The sequence below is a fragment of the Xenopus laevis genome, chromosome 2S (assembly GCF_017654675.1).
Source record: "Xenopus laevis strain J_2021 chromosome 2S, Xenopus_laevis_v10.1, whole genome shotgun sequence".
Taxonomy (NCBI): domain Eukaryota; kingdom Metazoa; phylum Chordata; class Amphibia; order Anura; family Pipidae; genus Xenopus; species Xenopus laevis.
The window spans coordinates 47,934,938-47,954,553 of NC_054374.1; the positions used below are offsets into that span (position 1 = coordinate 47,934,938).

The following is a 19,616-nucleotide window of genomic DNA, read 5'->3' on the forward strand; positions in this document are numbered from 1 at the left end:
GTGTATCCTGTGCGTTTACCGACTTTACATTCCACCACTAAAGCTTTGGTAGAAATAATTTTTTATAATAACACCCTTTCATTCCTCTGCTGGCCTGGCATTCATACTACATTATTATAATATCATAATTATACATATATTAGAACAACATAATATTCATAAGTCCAAAAGGTAGGAAACATAGAACCCCTGAGCTTGACTCCCTACAACCCTGTACTCTGCTACATGTGTCATAATGAAAAGCAGGTGGTTTTTAAAAGAACGCCATTTATAACAAGATAACATCAGAGCAATGCGTTCTTTATAAACAACTTTTAAAGCGCATGCGCCAACAAAACAGAATTGGGTGGGACAATACTTGTTGGAGCTCTCCGTACGTATTAGCGGATGCACGCCATCTGTGTACGTAACGCATTGCGTCACAGCAAAAGGGAAAAAAAAAAAAAAGCTGCAGAGGAAGGAGTCATGGCTGCTCGCAGAGGTAAGCAGGTCACTGGTAATAGAAAGATCCTGTTTAAGGCAAGAAATAATTGAAGCGTTCTTTTGATTTGGCTACAAGTACGTGTGTGGATAACTTATGTTTATTGGCGGCCTGTATGTAACTTCATCAAGTGCTCTGTAGCGTGTTTATATCCAAATGTGTACGTGTAATGCGTATAATATTTATGGAACAGCGGTTAACACTGACGTGAAGCAGTTATTCTTCTTTGTATCTTTTGCGTTAATACAACAGTAGGGAGAAGGAGAGCCTCCCAGAAAGAAAACGCCAGTGATAAGTGAAGGGATATGTCTTTGGGTTCTAAAGCTTAAAATAAATGTTATAATTCAATTAATATCATTCTAAGCAGCTTTGCTTTATAAATGTATTTAGTGTTTTTATAATTTCATCTTAAAAACTCTTATTCTTTTAATCTGCTGCGTTCTGTCTCTTCAACCAGTTTAGCAGGTCAGCATTAAAGGAGTGCACAGATCTGTTTATCAGCTGCTAAATTGTTTCTAAATTTAGAATAGAAAGATACTGATTTGAATAGCCATAAAATTGATGAAACATTCCATACCTGTAAACTGAATATATAGTGAATAAAGTTTTTATACAGGTCATGGAATTCCGAGGTAACTTCTAATATCCTCATATTTTACAACTGGGGGTACTTTATTTATTATAATACACAAATTTCAATGAGTCATGTGACAGAAATGACATCAGAACTCACCGTTTATAACTGATGACATCAGAACTCACCGTTTATAAGGATATAATTTACAAGATATTCATGGCTTTTGTGTATTATATATATATATTTTTTTATTGCTTTTGGTACAAATTTTATTTTTGAGTTGGACTGAAATTTTGACCCAGTAGTGGAGCAGAAACCTAAGAGCTGTAAAAGCTCACTTGTCTGGGCTTACAAATGACATTTCTTCAACTGGTTGGTATGATTGTCATTTTGGCAAAGCTCTGGGGAATATTTTAACTCTGAAAATAAGCACAGTTTCTTTTGTTCCGATATAGCAGTACCAAGTCTCTCATTTTCTTGAACCACTATACGTTCAATAGAATGGTAGAACAGTGTCTGTGAGCTGCTGCTGCATGTTCCTGTAGCTGTAGAAAAACAACTGAATAACTTTGACCTTGCACACTGCATATTTTAAGCCTGTCGTGGTCCAGGCTTATTCTAGACGCCAACATTTTTGGGCCTTTCTTCTGTTTTGCAGGTTAAATCAAAAAGGATAACCCCTTTGCAGATGAGCCTCGTATAGATAGTGGCAAAAGGTTTAAAAGAATGACAATACAAAGTACTGCTGTCCTGCACTGGTAAAACTGGTGTGTTTACTTCAGAGACACAACTATATTTTATATAAACAAGCTGATGTGTAGCCATGGGGGCAGCTATTCAAGCACAGGATACACAGTAGATAACAGATAAGTACTACTATAGTTTATATAAACAAGCTGCTGTGTAGCCATGGGACAGCTATTCAAGCACAGGATACACAGTAGATAACCGATATTTTCTGAAGAATCCCATTGTATACTACAGAGCGTATCTTATCTGCTGTGTATCTTGTGCGTTTTTTACTATTTTCCAGCTTGAATGGCTTCCCCTATAGCTACACAGCAGCTTGTTTATATAAATCATAGTTGTGTTTCAAAAAAATCACACGCCAGTTTTGCCAATGCAGGGCTACACTACATTATATTTTCATTTTTTTGGTGTTACTGTTCAATAGCACCCCAGTTGGGGGAAACAATAGTTTTTTTGTTTTTCCTTTTTATCAAATGTAAATACAGAAAAGTATTTATGGAAACATCCCTGCCAAAGCCGTATATGTTTTCATGCACAAAGCACTTGGCTGTGGGTATGTCAGGGGAAATACATATATTTAAAGGCAATTCATTATTTTAAATAGGACAAAAAAAAACTATGCTAATGCAATTTGTGCAACAGTAGTTTGTAGAATGGGGTTGTATAATTAAAGGACTAGTTGCATGATGTTCATGTAGGTGGGGCAGACACACCCATACACCCACACCCAATTGCTTATCATTTACCAAGCCTGGTGCTATTGGATTTGAATTTATCAACCCGCTCGTGCCTACCTTCTTCCTTTTGCCAGGGAAGGAGGTCAGAAGCTGCAGAAAAGGCTTCATGCAGGGGCTGTGGTCTGTGCCAGCAGGGCCCACCAGGGTTTTTTCCTGGTGTCCTACTGGCCCAGTTCAACCCTGTTTGAATTTTCAAATTTTCAGTATAGATTTCATAGGTAATTTTCCACCTATAGTGTTATTAAAAGAGAACTTAATCTTATCAAAGAAGTAGGCTAAAAATGCAAATGTTGTACATTATGTTTTGAGATCCAGGACTAGTCTAAAAGTTCAAGACTCACAAAATACAAACTCTCTTTCTGCATTATGATTTGTACTGACCCCTTAACTTATCTTACTGTTAAGCTGAAACTTTAGGCTGGTTTAGTATGTAAACAACAATCCTACCCATATTTGTTTTTAGGGTTTTATTCTCCTTTAAGGTGATAATGCCCAAATTTATTTTTTTAAAGGAACACTATGGTGCAAATGAAAATTTAATATGGTCCTCCTCACATTTTTACTATAATACCCCTTTAAGAATTATTTAAATGAATACACAATATATCTGCAAAAATTGCATTAACATTTTCCCTACTTCAGGAGAACACGGTAAATCGATGGGTGTAGGTAATTGATATAGATGGTTACATTTTCTTAATATCTGTTTGATTTTTTTTTTAATTTAGAACCCAGCAGTGATGATGAATCATATGAAGTGTTGGATTTAACAGATTATGCCAGGCGTCACCATTGGTGGAACCGCTTGTTTGGGCGTAATTCTGGGCCACTTACAGAAAAATATTCTGTAGCTACACAAATTGTAATTGGAGGCGTGTCAGGCTGGTAAGCAATGTATTCAATGCACATGCATTGTTTTCAGCCCTGTCTTTCTGTGTTGCGGGCATTTTAACATATTCAGATTTGCAATGTATGAAAAATTTCATAGAAATCTTTGTGTATATGTGTATATATATATATATATATATATATATATATATATATATATATATATATATATATATATATATATGTGTGTGTGTGTTACTATAAATGCTATATGTTTTAAAATTTCTACTGTATTTATAGGTGTGCAGGATTTTTGTTTCAAAAAGTTGGCAAACTTGCTGCAACAGCAGTAGGTGGTGGTTTCCTTTTGCTTCAGGTAATTCATTACTTTATTTAATTGGGCAGCAAGTGCACAGATTATTAGTTGTTTAAGTGTGGAGCTTTACACAATCTTGCAATAATACGCTGTGGAGCAGATTGCAACAGTGTGCTGGCGTAATAAACCATATGCTATTCTCTGACTTGTACCCTACTCTTTTGCCTTTATCTTTTGCTGAAATCCCTCTTAAGTAACCTTTTAATGTACATGTATTCACTGAAATGTAAATGTCGTCCCCCCACCTTGAATTTAATTGCTAACTGTAGACATCTTCCCAGGGTCCTGATTACCCAGCAATTCTGCTGTTCCTGGATAGTGCTCGTGCACATTAGATTAATGCTTTAACTTTAACTTTAAAGTCCCGATATTGCTTTACTGCATATTAACACTTTCAAAGAAAACCAGAAGATTACTGGGGCATCTAGAACTCATGGTGTGTTCTACAATTGGTTGGTGACTCTTCTCATTGCTTGGGATACTAACAATGGTCAGAGCAAACTGTTTTGGGAAAGGGAGGACAATGGACAAGAAAAGGTAGAATCACTTTGGGGTGCCCAATTGTTATATACCCTTTAGTGATTCTAATCTCTTATAATAAGACATTGTAGTGTTCTTAACAAAAATACAGGGTACCGTTTCTTAGCATTGAGCTGCCATACACTTCAGGTGTTCCACCATAGTCTATGATAAAGAAATTCTCTATTAATTTATATATTGTGCATGTGCAAGCATAAAAGGATAATGGGGCACCAAAAGAATATGGTGGTATAAGAAAAAACCCTAGGCTAGATTACTGCCAGGAGTTTGTGTGTTCTTTCAATGCTTGTGTGAGGATTCTACTATTTAATTTATATTATTTTGCAAATCTTTAGCCATTATGGGAAAATTATGGTCTTTAGTAATTAAGTGGTAAGTGTTATACAAGCGTGAGGAAGTTCCTTTTTTAAATTTAGCTTTTTGTTTTTCAGATAGCAAACCAGACCATGCGGAATCAGTTATTTAGTTAAAAATGTATTAATAACAGTGTTATAAAGACCAATTAGACACTTTCCAGGGATATGACATTCTATAACACAGTAATAGCCTTTAAGCAAAAAGCTGACTGTTGCTACATAAATAATTCATCCCCCCCCCGAGTCAGTCCTTTGTGGAAGCACCATTACCATTTTCTTATACTATTTTCTTATATAACTCAATTTTCAAATAGTGCCCCAAGTTCTCAGGCTGATTAAGATAAGCATGTTTACTGAACCATTGCAGGACATTCACCTTTTTTGTTTTTGTGCTACTCAATTGTTATTTATGCCTTGTGTTTGTTATAATTGTTCTGCTGAAAAAGTACTTCATAGACTGAAACAGTATTTTTCTGCATTCTGCACGTCATTTAAACAAGATGACCTGACACTGCTGATGAAAACATACTGCTATGCTGGTATGGGCCAACCATTTTTAGAGCTCTGCATAAAAGCAGAGAAAAATCAGAGAATCATTGAAGCATGTCTACAATTTGCAAGAAAGCATGGGAGCAACCCAGTTGCAGTTCAAAGTAATGTGTTCTGTGAATCTACCACTGCTCACACCTAAAACAAAGTAGGGTTTTGTAGCATTCGTTTTGCTCTAATGTTCTTTTTGTTTTTACAGATTGCCAGTCATGGTGGATATATACAAGTAGACTGGAAGAGAGTTGAGAAAGATGTAAACAATGCTAAAAGAAAGATTAAGAAGGAAGCTAATAAGTCTGCACCTGAAATTAACACTTTAATTGAAGAGGTAAGCACAAATGTTTGCTTAAAGGACACCTAACAGAAAAATATTCCCCGAAGTTGTGGGCTGATAGAACCTTCATACTAAATTGCGTAAACGGTACACTGATCAATTATCCAAAAGCTCAGTTTTCTGACTGACCGTATTGTCTATGGACCATCTGGGAATGTGGGCTTTATTAGAGTGTGCTGAGGGAAATTTTTTTATGCAATAGGTGCCTTTTAAATGAGTTTCGGAAGTAGTGGTGTATCTAGGGTGACTTGTAACAGATCTTGGACTCAGGGCTCCCTTCCGTCCCCACTCTTGAGAGATAAGCCACTGTTCAGAAGCATTTATTGAAATACAACCCTTTTTTAAGGGGACCCGTCACCCAAAAAAATTACTCAAAATCCTATTTTATCACATAGTCAAGCAAAATGAACTTTAATTACACTATATAAACTATTTGAATCTTGTTTTCATCAGTCTTGCATCATCTCAGAATCTTGTCTGTGCACCAGAATGGGGGACACGATGTCCATCCCCATGCCCTGGCTACACAATTAAATGGTGAAGAGAACGGGGGATTGTTTGCAGAGCAGTAACATCTAGGAAGTGCTGAATGGAAAGCGAAAGTAATTGTCTGCCCCACCTCTATGCCCAAGGCATAGAGGAGGGGCAGACAATATTTGACTGACAGCTGAGATTTTTAAATGCGCTTACAACAGCTATAAATGCTTTAATAAAAAATAGAAGCTGGATTTCATGTTTAATTTAAAAAGGACTTTTATTATACAGCTTTTTGTGTCTGGTTAACAGGTCCGCTTTAAGGAAAACCTAGCCATAAATTGCCTCGGATGTCATTGTAGCAAAACACAGCAGGAAGTGAGACACCCACTGAGTTTTATGAAAGAGAATTGTTGGCTGCTTCAAGTAGCTGTCTTTTTTTGTATTTATAAATTACAAATCCCTTTATTTAATATGAGGCAGAGACAAGAGATTGTCAGCTCTTCTGTATTGTACTCACAGAATGTCTATCAAAATAAGCAGAAAGTAATATTAATGTTACTGCTAGCTCCTTGAAAAAATTCTCTTGTTCTTAGTTTGTAGACTTTCAGCACTAACGCATGAAAAGGCTACAATTATTAAAAAGTACTGAAAATGTTTTGATTTACAAATTTTGTATGTATTTTTTTCAGAATCAATTGCTCCCTGAATTGGTTCTTGTGTTGACATTTGTACTGGGGCACAAATGTAACCAATACCCATTCTTATTAAAGGAATAGTACAGTGTGAAAATAAAAACTGGGTAAATAGGCTGTGCAAAATAAAAAATGTTTCTCATATAGTTAGTTAGCCAAAAATGTAATGTATAAAGGCTGGAGTAAACAGATGTCTAATAAAACAGCCAGAATCCAACTTCCTGCTTTTCAGCTCTATAACTCTGAGTTAGTCAGCGACTTGAAGGGGGGCCACATGGTACATTTCTGTTCAGTGAGTTTGTAATTGCCCCAGCATTCAGCTCAATTCAAAGCAATCTGACCATGGCCCCTCAAGTTTGATGGTTACTGCCTGGTAACCAGGGTAACCAGTCAGTGTAAACCAAGAGAGCTGAAAAGTAGTGTTGTGACTGACATGTTATACATCAAATCACTCCAGCCTTTATACATTGCATTTTTGGCTAACTAACTATATTAGAAACATTTTTTATTTTGCACAGCCTATCTATTTACCCAGTTTTTATTTTTACACTGAACAATTCCTTTAAATTGTGCTTAAACAGAATATGTGTATGGTATCGGAGACCTGAAGCAATTGATATAGTCTCATTTTGATCCTCGGTTGCAACAATGGCATTGTTCCAAAACAAAACCTCTAGTATACTGAATACACTTATTTTAGAAGCCTTGATTGATGTAAAACTACATTAAGTCCCAAAAATTATGTAGCACAAAAAGGTGCTTTATATATTAACTGCAGCATTTAATTTTTAATGGGGAAAACTCAGAAATTCTGGTGTTTTCAGTCTGAATGCTTTAGTAAGTGCAATCCTACTGAAATCCGTGGAATGTTGTAACTGTTCATTATCCTAAAAGAATAAACTTTGTTTTTTATATTTTAATCGGATCTAATTTTTTTTCTTTTGCAGTCTACTGACTTTGTCAAGAAAAACATTGTTGTATCTGGTGGGTTTGTCGGTGGGTTCTTACTTGGCCTTGCCTCTTAAGGATCTACAGGAAAGTGGAACGTGGAGCTGGGAATATGGACTTGTTTAGAACGAAGATTGTGTAATATACACTTAAAAACTCAATGGTTAATGCCTGTCAAAGACACTTTTTTTTTTTTTTTTTTTAATTTTTAGGATGTTCATGGTATATGCTTATATGCAAAGAGGTCATGGCATAGCTGAGTGCCTAATCTGTATTGATGGACTAATTTTTGGCTAGTTCATATGTGTTTATTCTTTGCACTACTGTTCTTAATACTGATGTTTTTTTTAGTTTCTGAGAATTTGTGCATTTCATTTGCTTTTATTATGTGTTTTTCTCATGAAAGACCCACAGATCTTCATGGTTCCCATACTCCATAAATTTGCATTATATGTTTAACTGTATGTGTGTTTTTCTGAGTAGTGCCAAAACAATGTACTGTAACTGCCAATCAAACCTGAAGGTGATTATTTAAGAAAAGGGAAAAAATGAATAGTGCGCAATATAGATTATGATACTGATATACTGTATGTAAGTAGCAAAAATCCACTAAATGGTTAAACACAATGGTGTAGGTCTTCTTTAGAGTTACAGAAAATATAGGTCACATTGTTAAAATGTATTTGAAGAACACAAATGATTAAAAGGCAATTATTCTAATTATATTTGCATTAACACGAGGTTTTATTGATGAAAGATTTGGAGGTGAATAGAAATAATACCCCTTATTATCATGAGAAGCATTTGAGAAAATAGAAGCAAATCAAAGCTGTAAGATTAAAGTATTTGTTTTACATGAGATCGAAGTAGCAGTGATTGGATTTCTTTTGTGTGTTCTGTTTATAGAAAACACTTTACACCGTGATCTTGTATCTTCACTCAAACAGCAGTCCAAATAAACCAAAATCTGTTCAGTTCATGCTGCATCTGATATACCTGAATCAAGGGTAGCTGTGAAGCTCCCCTAAAACTAAAGTTTAAACACGCCCCAAGGTACCTGCTTTACCGCTTCTAGGGTACATACTATATGTGGAGCAAAAAGATGCTGCCACCCCCCTCTCTGCTCCACACTTAAAACATCAGTGTTGGAGCAGGTCAAAGGAGGGCCGCATCATTAGTGCAATGAGCACAATAGTGCTCTCTGCACTAGCGGAGTCAAATTTCAAGGTTAAAACCTTAAAATTTGGCTCTTAAAATTACAAGAGGAGGCTTTCTCACCTTGCCTTATGGCAGGAGCGGCCCTGTCTAAAATAATAGGCCCAAATTTATGTTTTTACCATTAATTTAATGCCGCTTTTGCTTAAAACCTTCTGAGTGAGGCTGTGATTATTTTTCTCACACTACTGGTTGGGAGTGCCTGAATGTATGAAGAACTAACAATTACAGATTGGTGGTCTGAAACTGTGTATAGATGCAAATAAAATTACACTGGGATTAGCGGGATATTAGGCAGTGCATACCCTTTTGCAGCATGAAGAGAATAAGGTTTGGACTGAATATACTTTTTCAAAAGTCAATCCGCATCTACTATCGAGGGGGTGATTTATCAAGGTTCGAATTTGAATTTTTGCCACAATTCAAATTTTATTTCACAAATTCTAATTATATTTTTCATAAACTTGAACGTCTGGTATTTATCAAAATGTAAAAAATGGGAGTTGCCCTAGGCAAAATTCAAGCCATTTTTTTAAACTCACAAATTTAGTTTTTTAAGCCTATAAACTAGAAAAAATCAGGGTATTCCCATTTTTTGTATTCAATAGAGTTTTTTTACTTTCTGATCTTTTTCATAAAAAAGCAAAACATTCAAGCTTTTTTAAATCGTGTGTTTTTTCGAAGTAGAAAAAAATACTCTAAACCTCACAAATACCAATTTTGATAAATAGGCCTACAACAGTGCCCTGAGCCCTACACTCAACCTAAATAAATGCATACTTAACAGTTCACTTTCTTTTTTGCCTGGTACAGTGGCCCCAAGCCCTGAGTATAAGGTACAATCTGATATCAAGAATAATGAAGTAGTTAAACCAAAGCACCATTTCGTACACAAGCATGTAACATCTTAATCAGTGCTCAGAAAAAATATTGAAGGCTTTCAGCAGATTTTTATATTTCATTCCCAACAATAGTATATGATGCCTTTTGCCACAATGTCCTCTATTTATACTCCCATTCCTGTATCCCTATTAATCAATTTTCCAGTAGTCTATTACCTGCTGTACTTGATGCACGGGAATGGAAAAGCCAATATTGTAATTCTGTTTAATAAATAAAATGAGACAAAAAGAGCTGCACTACATAAACATAATACAGATCTGAGAGATTTGGGAGTCCTCACAGCATAAGCAAACCTCTAGCCCTTTGATAAAGCTGGCATTTGAAACATGTTGGATAGGTAAAACTGCAGCCTCACTGAGAGAGGACCTGTGGCAAAGGACTGGTATGATAAAAAAAAAAAAAAACCTATGCTGTCTGGACTCTCAAAAACTGTGTGGGTGTGGGTGTGTGCGCTCCTAAACGCGAGCCGTCCTCAGGAAGCCTGACTCTTTCATTCTTTAATGATTGTACAATTTCTTGTTCCAGCACCTGGGCAGTGATATATATATATATTTATTGTCATAGAATGCCTGCACTCTGTTGCCTTTATTTGCGGGGTGCACGTTCAATTTTAATTTGTACAGTCTGTTTGAAAGAAACCTCCCGGACCAACACTACCCTTCGTGTAGTCTCTTTATTTCACACACATCTCATACAAATCTGACGTTTCAGTCCTCTTTTGGGACCTTTTTCCTTGGGAAAAAAAAAAAAAAAAAAAAAAATATATATATATATATATATATATATATATATATATATATATATATATATATATATATATATATATATATAGTCAAATACAAGAGTCCTCTGCACTCAACCCATTATCAATATATTTAAGACAGCGACATTTGTGCATACTGCTACTGAAAAATGCCTTACCCTTTAAACAAAACAGGGATTGTTTGTCCATATATTGCAATATATTTAAGCTGGCCAACTACGTCAAAGTCATCCCATATCTGGCCAGTCCTATGCTCAATTTTATCTGATTCATTAAGAATTCTATTGCTTCATTATACATTTTACAAAGGCTATATGTATTTTGTGGTCACAGCCTCATTGCACCCCCGCCTAATGGTTTTAAAAAATAGTGGTGAGCACAACTTTCCCTTGTTTGTTATAGTTATACAGGAGCAGTGACCAGCTCCATGTTGTAGCTCCCACCCTTCCCAGCTATAGTCAGGTGATCCCACTGGTGTCTAATAAAAGGGAATCCAAGTGTGGGGATTTACTTTGAAAGCAGCAAGTAAGTTGCAGGTAAAACCTAGTCCCTTTGTAAAACGTATAATGAAGCAATAGAATTCTTAATGAATCAGATAAAATTGAGCATAGGACTGGCCAGATATGGGATGACTTTGACGTAGTTGGCCAGCTTAAATATATTGCAATATATGTACAAACAATCCCTGTTTTGTTTAAAGGGTAAGGCATTTTTCAGTAGCAGTATGCACAAATGTCGCTGTCTTAAATATATTGATAATGGGTTGAGTGCAGAGGACTCTTGTATTTGACTATATATATTTTGTGGTCACAGCCTCATTGCACCCCCGCCTAATGGTTTTAAAAAATAGTGGTGAGCACAACTTTCCCTTATTTTGTGTATATATATATATATATATATATATATATATATATATATATATATATATATAGTAGATAAATAAAACAAGGCACTGAAATGGCTTTAAAATATGGCCATACAGTTTAATATTCCAATGTTTCCTTGAGACATATGAATGGAGAAATCTACACTCACAGTATGCTGTTTCTTTGGTAATGCCTACCTTTGACACAAAAGTACTAGTGTAAAATTTGCTGTAAATTCATTTTTCTGCACAAATATAACCTCTTTATTGAAGGCAAAACAATCCCACTGGGTTTCTTTAATGTTTGTCTACTAAAAAAATGCATGGTTATCCAACTTACTGAAAAATCCTTTATCCTGAAAACCCCAGGATCCGAGCAAAATGGATAACAGGTCTCATACCTGTACTAATGCTTGAAATGGTTTTAAAGTTATTTGAAAATGTAATTACAGTTTAAAGAAGTCTTTGTTATCCCCTTCTGTTGTCTGGGTCTGATAAATTATCAGGAGTCCAGTCTCCTCCAGGTCTTTTAATCAGTTTGCTTGCAGCATTATTTCAGTAGTCCAAACCATGAGTGCAGTGAATGTAAATAGCCAAACAGATACACATTTTAATTGCAGTTACTCATTCATAGACATTTGAAACCTTTGGAAATTAGTAATTAAAGTACAATATATCAGGGGACCACAAAAATTTGTGTAAAAACAGGGAAATGTATTCTGTATAATATATAGATGGAACCACAAAAAAATTATGTAAAATCAGGGAATTCTTAAAATCAGGGCATGTGAAATTGATGTTTCACAATATATTGGAAAGTTGCTTAGTGCTCATATTGCTGAGTGCTCAAACCTGCTCTCCCCTACGTTCTGTATTAAAGCACTTGGCCACAGGGAGCGCAGGAAGGAACACGTTTAATTCATTTGAAGTGGCCTCTACTGACAGTGGCATGTAAGGGCAGAATGCAGCATGTTGCGTTCCACCTTCCACAGGAGCTTATTATTATTATTTATTTATATAGTGCCAGCATATTTCGCAGCGCTGTAAAGTAAATGTGTTTATATAACTAAATCACATTAATTACATACTTAGAACATATGGAGTTACATACATCACTTCCAATATGGTACAAAAGGTAAGGAAGGCCCTGTGCAAAAAAACTTACAATCTGAAGGGAAGGGAATTAGACACAAGGGTTTGGAGTGGGCAAGATCAGAATTAAGTGAGTGAGAGATGTAGTACTGTATGTGGTATTGTCTTTGGTAGTTAAGCAGAGTGAGATACTTTGAAAGCAGAAAGGTTGGGAGAAAGTCGGACAGACCGTGGGAGAGAATTCCAGAGGAGGGGTGCAGCCCTTGCAAAGTCTTGAATGCGGGCATGTGAAGAGGTAATGAGAGAAGAGTTGAGTAGCAGGTCAGTAGAGGAGTGTAGCAAGCGGTTGGGTAAGTATATACAGATGAAATCAGAGATGTAGGGTGGGACAGAGTTATGAAGTGCTTTGAATGTCAGGGTCATTAATTTATTCTGAAAGGTAGCGGAAGCCAATGTAGGGATTGGCAGAGTGGCATGCCAGAGGAGGAGGAGGTTTATGAGCCTCACGGCAGTTTTCATTATGGACTGGAGAGGTGACAGTCCCTGGAGGAGAAGGCCAATTAAAAGAGAGTTACAGTAGTATAGACGTGATATGACCAGAGAGTGAATAAGAATTTTGGCAGCATCTTGGGTTATAATTGCATTTTGGATATGTTCCTTAGGTGGAAGTGACATGATTTAATAAGTGACTGGATATGAGGAGTGACGGACAGGGCAGAATCTAGGATAACCCCAAGGAACCGGGCCTGGAGAGATAGGGTGATAGTGTAATTGTTAGCTATGATGGATACTTCTGGGACGTTAATGGTGTTAGGTGGAGGGGAGAGAACCATTTCCATTTTAGAGAGGTTTAATTTAAGGTAGCGTTGTGACATCCAAGTAAATATAGCGGACAGGCAGAAGGAGACTTGAGTTTGGAGTTCTGGGTTGAGATCAGGAGAGGAGAGATAGATCTGAGTGTCAGCATAGAGGTGGTAGTGGAAACCATACAAGTTGATTAGTACGCAGAGGGAGGAAGTATAGAGGGAGAATAATAAGGGGCCCAAGACAGAGCCTTGAGGAACCCAAACAGAAAGAGTAAGGGGGAAGATGCTACTCCTTTGTAGGAGACACTGAAGGAACGATTAGTGAGGTAAGAAGAGAACCAGGACAGGGCCACGTCACGAAGGCCAAGTGAATGGAGGGACTGGAGAAGAAGAGGATGGTCCACAGTGTCAAATGCAGCGGAGAGATCAAGTAGTATTAGTAGTCAGAAGTGATTGTTGGCTTTAGCCGTTAAAAGGTCATTAGTTAGTCGGGTTAGGTCAGTTTCAGTGTTGTTGCTTAAAACCAGATTATAGGGTCCAGCAGGTTATTGTCAGAGAGGAATAAGGTTAGTCTGCTGTAGACTAGGCGCTCAAGTAGTTTAGAGGTAGCAGAGATATAGGCCGGAGGTTATCAAGATTGGTGGGATCAAGAGAGGGTTTTTTTCAGAATGGGGAATGGGTTGAGAAGGAAAGATTCCCTTTGAGAGCAAGAGATTAAATAGATGAGGTGAGAAATAGGTGAGAGGAGGCCAACAGTTTTGAGACTTCCTCATCAGTGACAGGGGTGAAGGAGCACAGGAGAGACTGGGGAGTGTGGAGGGAGGGTGATGGAAGTCTAGGGGGGTTGAGTAGTGTAATGTCACTTCTTATAGTGTCACTTTTGTTTTTGAAGTGCTTGGCAATATCTTGAGCCGAGACAGATGCACATGAAGGGGGTGGAGAAGAGGAAAGAGTGTTAAAGTTAGAGAAAAGTTGTGCCGGTTTTTTATAAAGGGAGTTAAGTAAAGTATGTTTGTTTGGCTTGGGAAAGGCTGGTGTTATAGGAGCGTAGGGCAGATTTGTAGCTCCAAAAGTGTGATTCTAATCGGGATTTGTGCCAGCGAAGCTCAAGCTTACATGAATGTCAATACAGTGCCATTTAAAAGAGCTGTGTGCATTCTTGATCGCTTTAAGTTGAGTTTTTAGTTGAGAAGGAAAGATTCCCTTTGAGAGCAAGAGATTGATAGATTAAATAGCAGGTGGTAAGGTGAGAGGAGGCCAACAGTTTTGAGACTTCCTCATCAGTGACAGGGGTGAAGGAGCACAGGAGAGACTGGGGAGTGTGGAGGGAGGGTGATGGAAGTCTAGGAGGGTTGAGTAGTGTAATGTCACTTCTTATAGTGTCACTTTTGTTTTTGAAGTGCTTGGCAATATCTTGAGCCGAGACAGATGCACATGGAGGGGGTGGAGAAGAGGAAAGAGTGTTAAAGTTAGAGAAAAGTTGTGCCGGTTTTTTAGAAAGGGAGTTAAGTAAAGTATGTTTGTTTGGCTTGGGAAAGGCTGGTGTTATAGGAGCGTAGGGCAGATTTGTAGCTCCAAAAGTGTGATTCTAATCGGGATTTGTGCCAGCGAAGCTCAAGCTTACATGAGTGTCAATACAGTGCCATTTAAAAGAGCTGTGTGCATTCTTGATCGCTTTAAGGGTAGAACTACACAGGTGTTTTGACATCCGATACCTTCCGTTCCGGTGGTGACGCAAAGCACTCAAACCTGTGCTCCCAGTGTTGCATTTTAGGGTAGAACTACACAGGTGTTTTGACATCCTATACCTTACGTTCCGATGCAAGGAAGTGCAGGCGTCACATCGGATGCGCATGATCTAAGGTAAGTAATAGGAATGTTGGACATTGTCGCAGCCTGCATCCAACACAACACGACTGTCGGATGAAGACGCAACATGCAGCGTTCTCATCAGACAGTCATGTCGTGTCAGATGCACGCTGCAACAACGTCTGACATTCCTATTACTCACCTTAGATTCGGCGCATCCGATGTGACGCCTGCGCTTCCTTGCAACGGACCATAAGGTATATGATGTCAAAGCGCGCGTGTAGTTCTACCCTAAAGCGTAACATGGGGAGCACAGGTTTGAGTGTTTGTCAGTACAGCAGCAGCTCGGGGGGGGGGGGCGCCAACACTGTAACTGTTCTACATTGATACATTAAGTATCAACTAATGTAGCAAATTGTAACACAACTGAACAGATTACCAATTCACTATCTGCCCCTGGATTACTGAGCTGCCAGACTAACACCACAAATAGGAAAATTAAACTTAAATTTTGAAAAAACAGTAAAAAGTAAAATATGGAAAGCAATTGAAAAAGTCTGCATTTCTGCTCATCAATCTGCAAACAACTCAACTGAAAAAAGTTTTGGAAGTTGAACAACCCATTTCATTTATTTATTATATGATTGCTGCAGTTTATCACTCTCACAAGAATCCTTTGTTACTACAAGGAATCAGAACAGTTAGATGAATAGATACAAATTATTTTATCTATTCAAGTCAATAGTAGATTTGGAAAATATTGGAGTGGACTAATTTATATTGCACTTACAATGGTATTTCTCAACAAGGATTTAATGGCTTTTCCTGTCTGCAAACCAGCCCTACTGAAGGTTTAACACAAAAAATAACTGCAAAAGGCTTCAGTAGTCACACTGTAATTCATCATTTTAAATGCATGAAGTTGTTACTGTGAAAAGATTGATAAGAAGTTCACTTCAGCTTGAGACTGCTGCACTTACATATCTCTCATGATGGCTATCAGGCTGTACTTGAATGTCAACTCCTAACTTTCCTTGACAGCTAAAAGCTGAAGGGAATTATAGTTTGTTTCACCTGGAGATTCATAGTTACATAGTTAAATCAGGTTGAAAAAAGTCCATCAAGTCCAACCCCTCCAAATGAAAACCCAGCATCCATACACACACCCCTCCCTACTTTCACACAAATTATATATACCCATACCTATACTAACTATACAGTTTATTATCACACGAGTATTTGATATTCTGTCTGTCCAAAAAATCATCCAAGCCATTCTTAAAGGCATTAACTGAATCAGCCATCACAACATCACCTGGCAGTGCATTCCACAACCTCACTGTCCTGACTGTGAAGAACCCCCTACATTGCAAATTAAAGTTCTTTTTTTCTAGTCTCGAGGGGTGGCCTCTGATACGGTGATCCTCTTTATTGGTAAAAAGGTCCCCTGCTATTTGTCTATAATGTCCTCTAATGTAGTTGTAAAGTGTAATAATGTCCCCTCACAAGCACTTTTTTTTTCACAGAAAACAACCCCAACCTTGATAGTCTACCCTCATAATTTAAGTCTTCCACACCTCTAACCAGTTTAGTTGCACGTCTCTGCACTCTCTCCAGCTCATTTATATCCCTCTTAAGGACTGGAGTCCAAAACTGCACTGCATACTCTAGATGAGGCCTTACCAGGGACCTATAAAGAGGCATAATTATGTTTTCATCCCTTGAGTTAATGCCCTTTTTTATGCAAGACAGAACTTTATTTGCTTTAGTAGCCACAGAATGACACTGCCCAGAATTAGACAACTTGTTATCTACAAAAAACCCTAGATCCTTCTAATTAAAGGAAACTCCCATCACACTGCCATTTAGTGTATAACTTGCATTTATACTATTTTTGCCAAAGTGCATAACCTTGCATTTATCAACATTGAACCTCATTTTCCAGTTTGCTGCCCAGTTTTCCAACTTAGACAAATCTGTCGGCACACAACACCAGAACAAATGCCAAGCACTCTGGTCTCGGCTCGGGCTTCACCTGTAGTGTGACCGCCTTTGGCCTCGGGAGGAGCCCTCAGCTACTTGGATGCCACCAGAACTTAAATGAGAGGTGCAAGGCTAGAGGTTCTGGATAAGCAGAGGGACAGGACTGTTAGCAAAGTCTTTGGGCAGAAGGTCGTGGTACAAGATGTAGACAGAATCGTATTCGGAACTGGCCGGGTCGAGGCAGGCAGAAAGTGAGCATAAACAAATCAGGCTGGGTCTGGGCAGCCATCGTTCAAAGCGAGGTCAGGCAGGCAAGGGTCAAAACCGGGAGATCAATCAGAAGGATATAGCAGAAGAGATGGTCGAAGTTTAGGCAATGGATCAGGATACAGAGGTCAGAATCGTCAGGAACAGGCAGGGGTCACAACAGAATATATAATAGTCAGAATCAAGTTCAGAATCAGAATAGCAAAAGCTAAAGGCACCAGGAACAAACCTATAACGGGCAGTGAAAAACTATACAATACCCCTTTAAATATTTGAATTTCGCGCCCTTGCAAGCGTCTATAAATACAGCAGAGGTGTGCCGCGCACTCGCCTCTATTCACCAGGCGCCGGATGAAGATGGACGCGCGGCGGGCATCCCTGCCGAGGGGGCGCAGTTGTCCCTGCCATCCCCCCACTAGACCACCAGGGTAAGCTGTAACATTACCCCCCCCCTCTAGGGGGGCCACTGGACCCCCAGGTGTCTCAGGAAACTTCTGATGGAATAGTTTCCTGAGACGTTCAGCCCGGATGTCACTAACTGAAACCCAAGAGTTCTCCTCGGGCCATAGCCCTTCCATTTAACCAAGTACTGGAGCTTACCTCGCACGAGGCGGGAATCAAGGAGCTTTGGACTTCAAATTCAGACTGACCTTCAACCAACACTGGGGGAGGAACGGACAATTGACGGACCTGTGAATCTGGCTTTAGAAGAGACACATGAAAAGAATTAGAAATTTTGAAATTATCAGGCAGTTTGAGACGAACAGAAGAGGGATTAATTATTTCACTGATAGGATATGGACCAATGAACTTGGGTCCAAACTTGAGAGAGGGGACTTTAAGCTCTTAGTAGACAACCATACAGGGTCTCCTACCTGATATTTGGGTGCCTCTCTACGAGACCTATCAGCTGCTTTTTTCTGAACAGTTGTAGCTGCAGAAAGAGATTCATGCACCCCAGACCAAATTTTTGCAAATTGTTTGACAGAAGAGTTGACAGAGGGCACAGGGGACAAAGAACCAGAAAAAGAAAATGCTTTGGGATGTAAACCGTTAACAATGAGTCACATTATTGTAAGCAAACTCTGCCCAGGGTAAAAGTTCAGCCCATGAGGATTGGTTGTCAGACACATAACACCTTAGAAATTGCTCAAGGGATTGATTAACCCTTTCGGTTTGACCATTTGTTTGTGGGTGATATGTGGTAGAAAATGATAATTCAATACCAACCAAAGAGCAGAATGCTTGCCAAAACTTTGAACCAAATTGTACCCCTCTGTCAGAAACAATATTGACCGGAAACCCATGCAACCTAAAAATGTTAGAAATGAATAATTCGGCTAAGGTTTTGGCAGAAGGGAGGTGTGGGAGGGAAATGAAGTGGCTCATTTTGCTAAACCTATCCACCACCACCCAATTCACAGTTTTTCCTTGAGAGGAAGGAAGATCGACAATAAAATCCATCGAAAGATGGGACCATGGTCTGTCAGGAATAGGGAGTGGCCTTAACAACCCCTGTGACAATTTTTTAGAAGATTTCGACCTCTGACAAATAGGACAAGAAATACATTTTCAGACTTAAAGGAAGGCCACTAAACATTTAGAGACAAAAGGGACACAGTTTTAGCGATGCCAGTAATTAAATTTTGGAATTATAGGCTTCACCCAAAACCTGTTCCCTCAAATCTTCTGGAACTAATAATCTACCCGAGGGAGTTTCTACAGGAGCAGTTGACTGAACAGAGGATGTGGCAAGGTCAGATCCCAGAGCAGCCACAATTAACTCACCGGGAATAATGGGAATGCACTCACTAGTTTCAGATGGATTACACTCAAAACTTCTAGAGCGTGCATCCGCCTTTGTATTTTTAGTACCAGGCCTGAAGAGAAAAATTCAATTGGGTGAAAAACAAAGCCCATCTAGCCTGCCTAGGATTCAGTCGTATAGCAGATTCAATATATAGCAAATTTTTATGGTCGGTAAAGACCGTTATCACATGCTAAGCCCCCTCCAACAGATGACGCCATTCCTCAAAGGCCCATTTAACAGCCAACAATTCTCTATTCCCAATGTCATAATTAGCCTCAGCAGGTGAAAATTTTTTAGAGAAAAAAAGCACAGGGATGTACTTTGTTGGTTGTTGGATGCCTTTGAGAAAGGACTGCCCCAGCCCCAACTTCAGAGGTATCGACCTCCACAATGAATGGAAGCGAGGTGTCAGGATGACGAAGAATGGGGGCAGACACAAATTCTTTTTTAAGGGTTTC

General features: G+C 38.4%; 1 protein-coding gene across 1 annotated transcript; it reads left to right on the forward strand.

Moving 5' to 3' along the window:
• The first annotated feature begins 376 nt into the window (after window positions 1-376).
• Window positions 377-8,506, forward strand: fundc1.S (FUN14 domain containing 1 S homeolog). Its single transcript, NM_001095846.1, is given in 5 exon segments — window positions 377-481; window positions 3,274-3,430; window positions 3,674-3,749; window positions 5,394-5,522; window positions 7,645-8,506. Coding segments are annotated over 5 exon segments (456 nt in total). The 5' UTR covers window positions 377-465; the 3' UTR covers window positions 7,723-8,506.
• The last annotated feature ends 11,110 nt before the right edge of the window (window positions 8,507-19,616 follow it).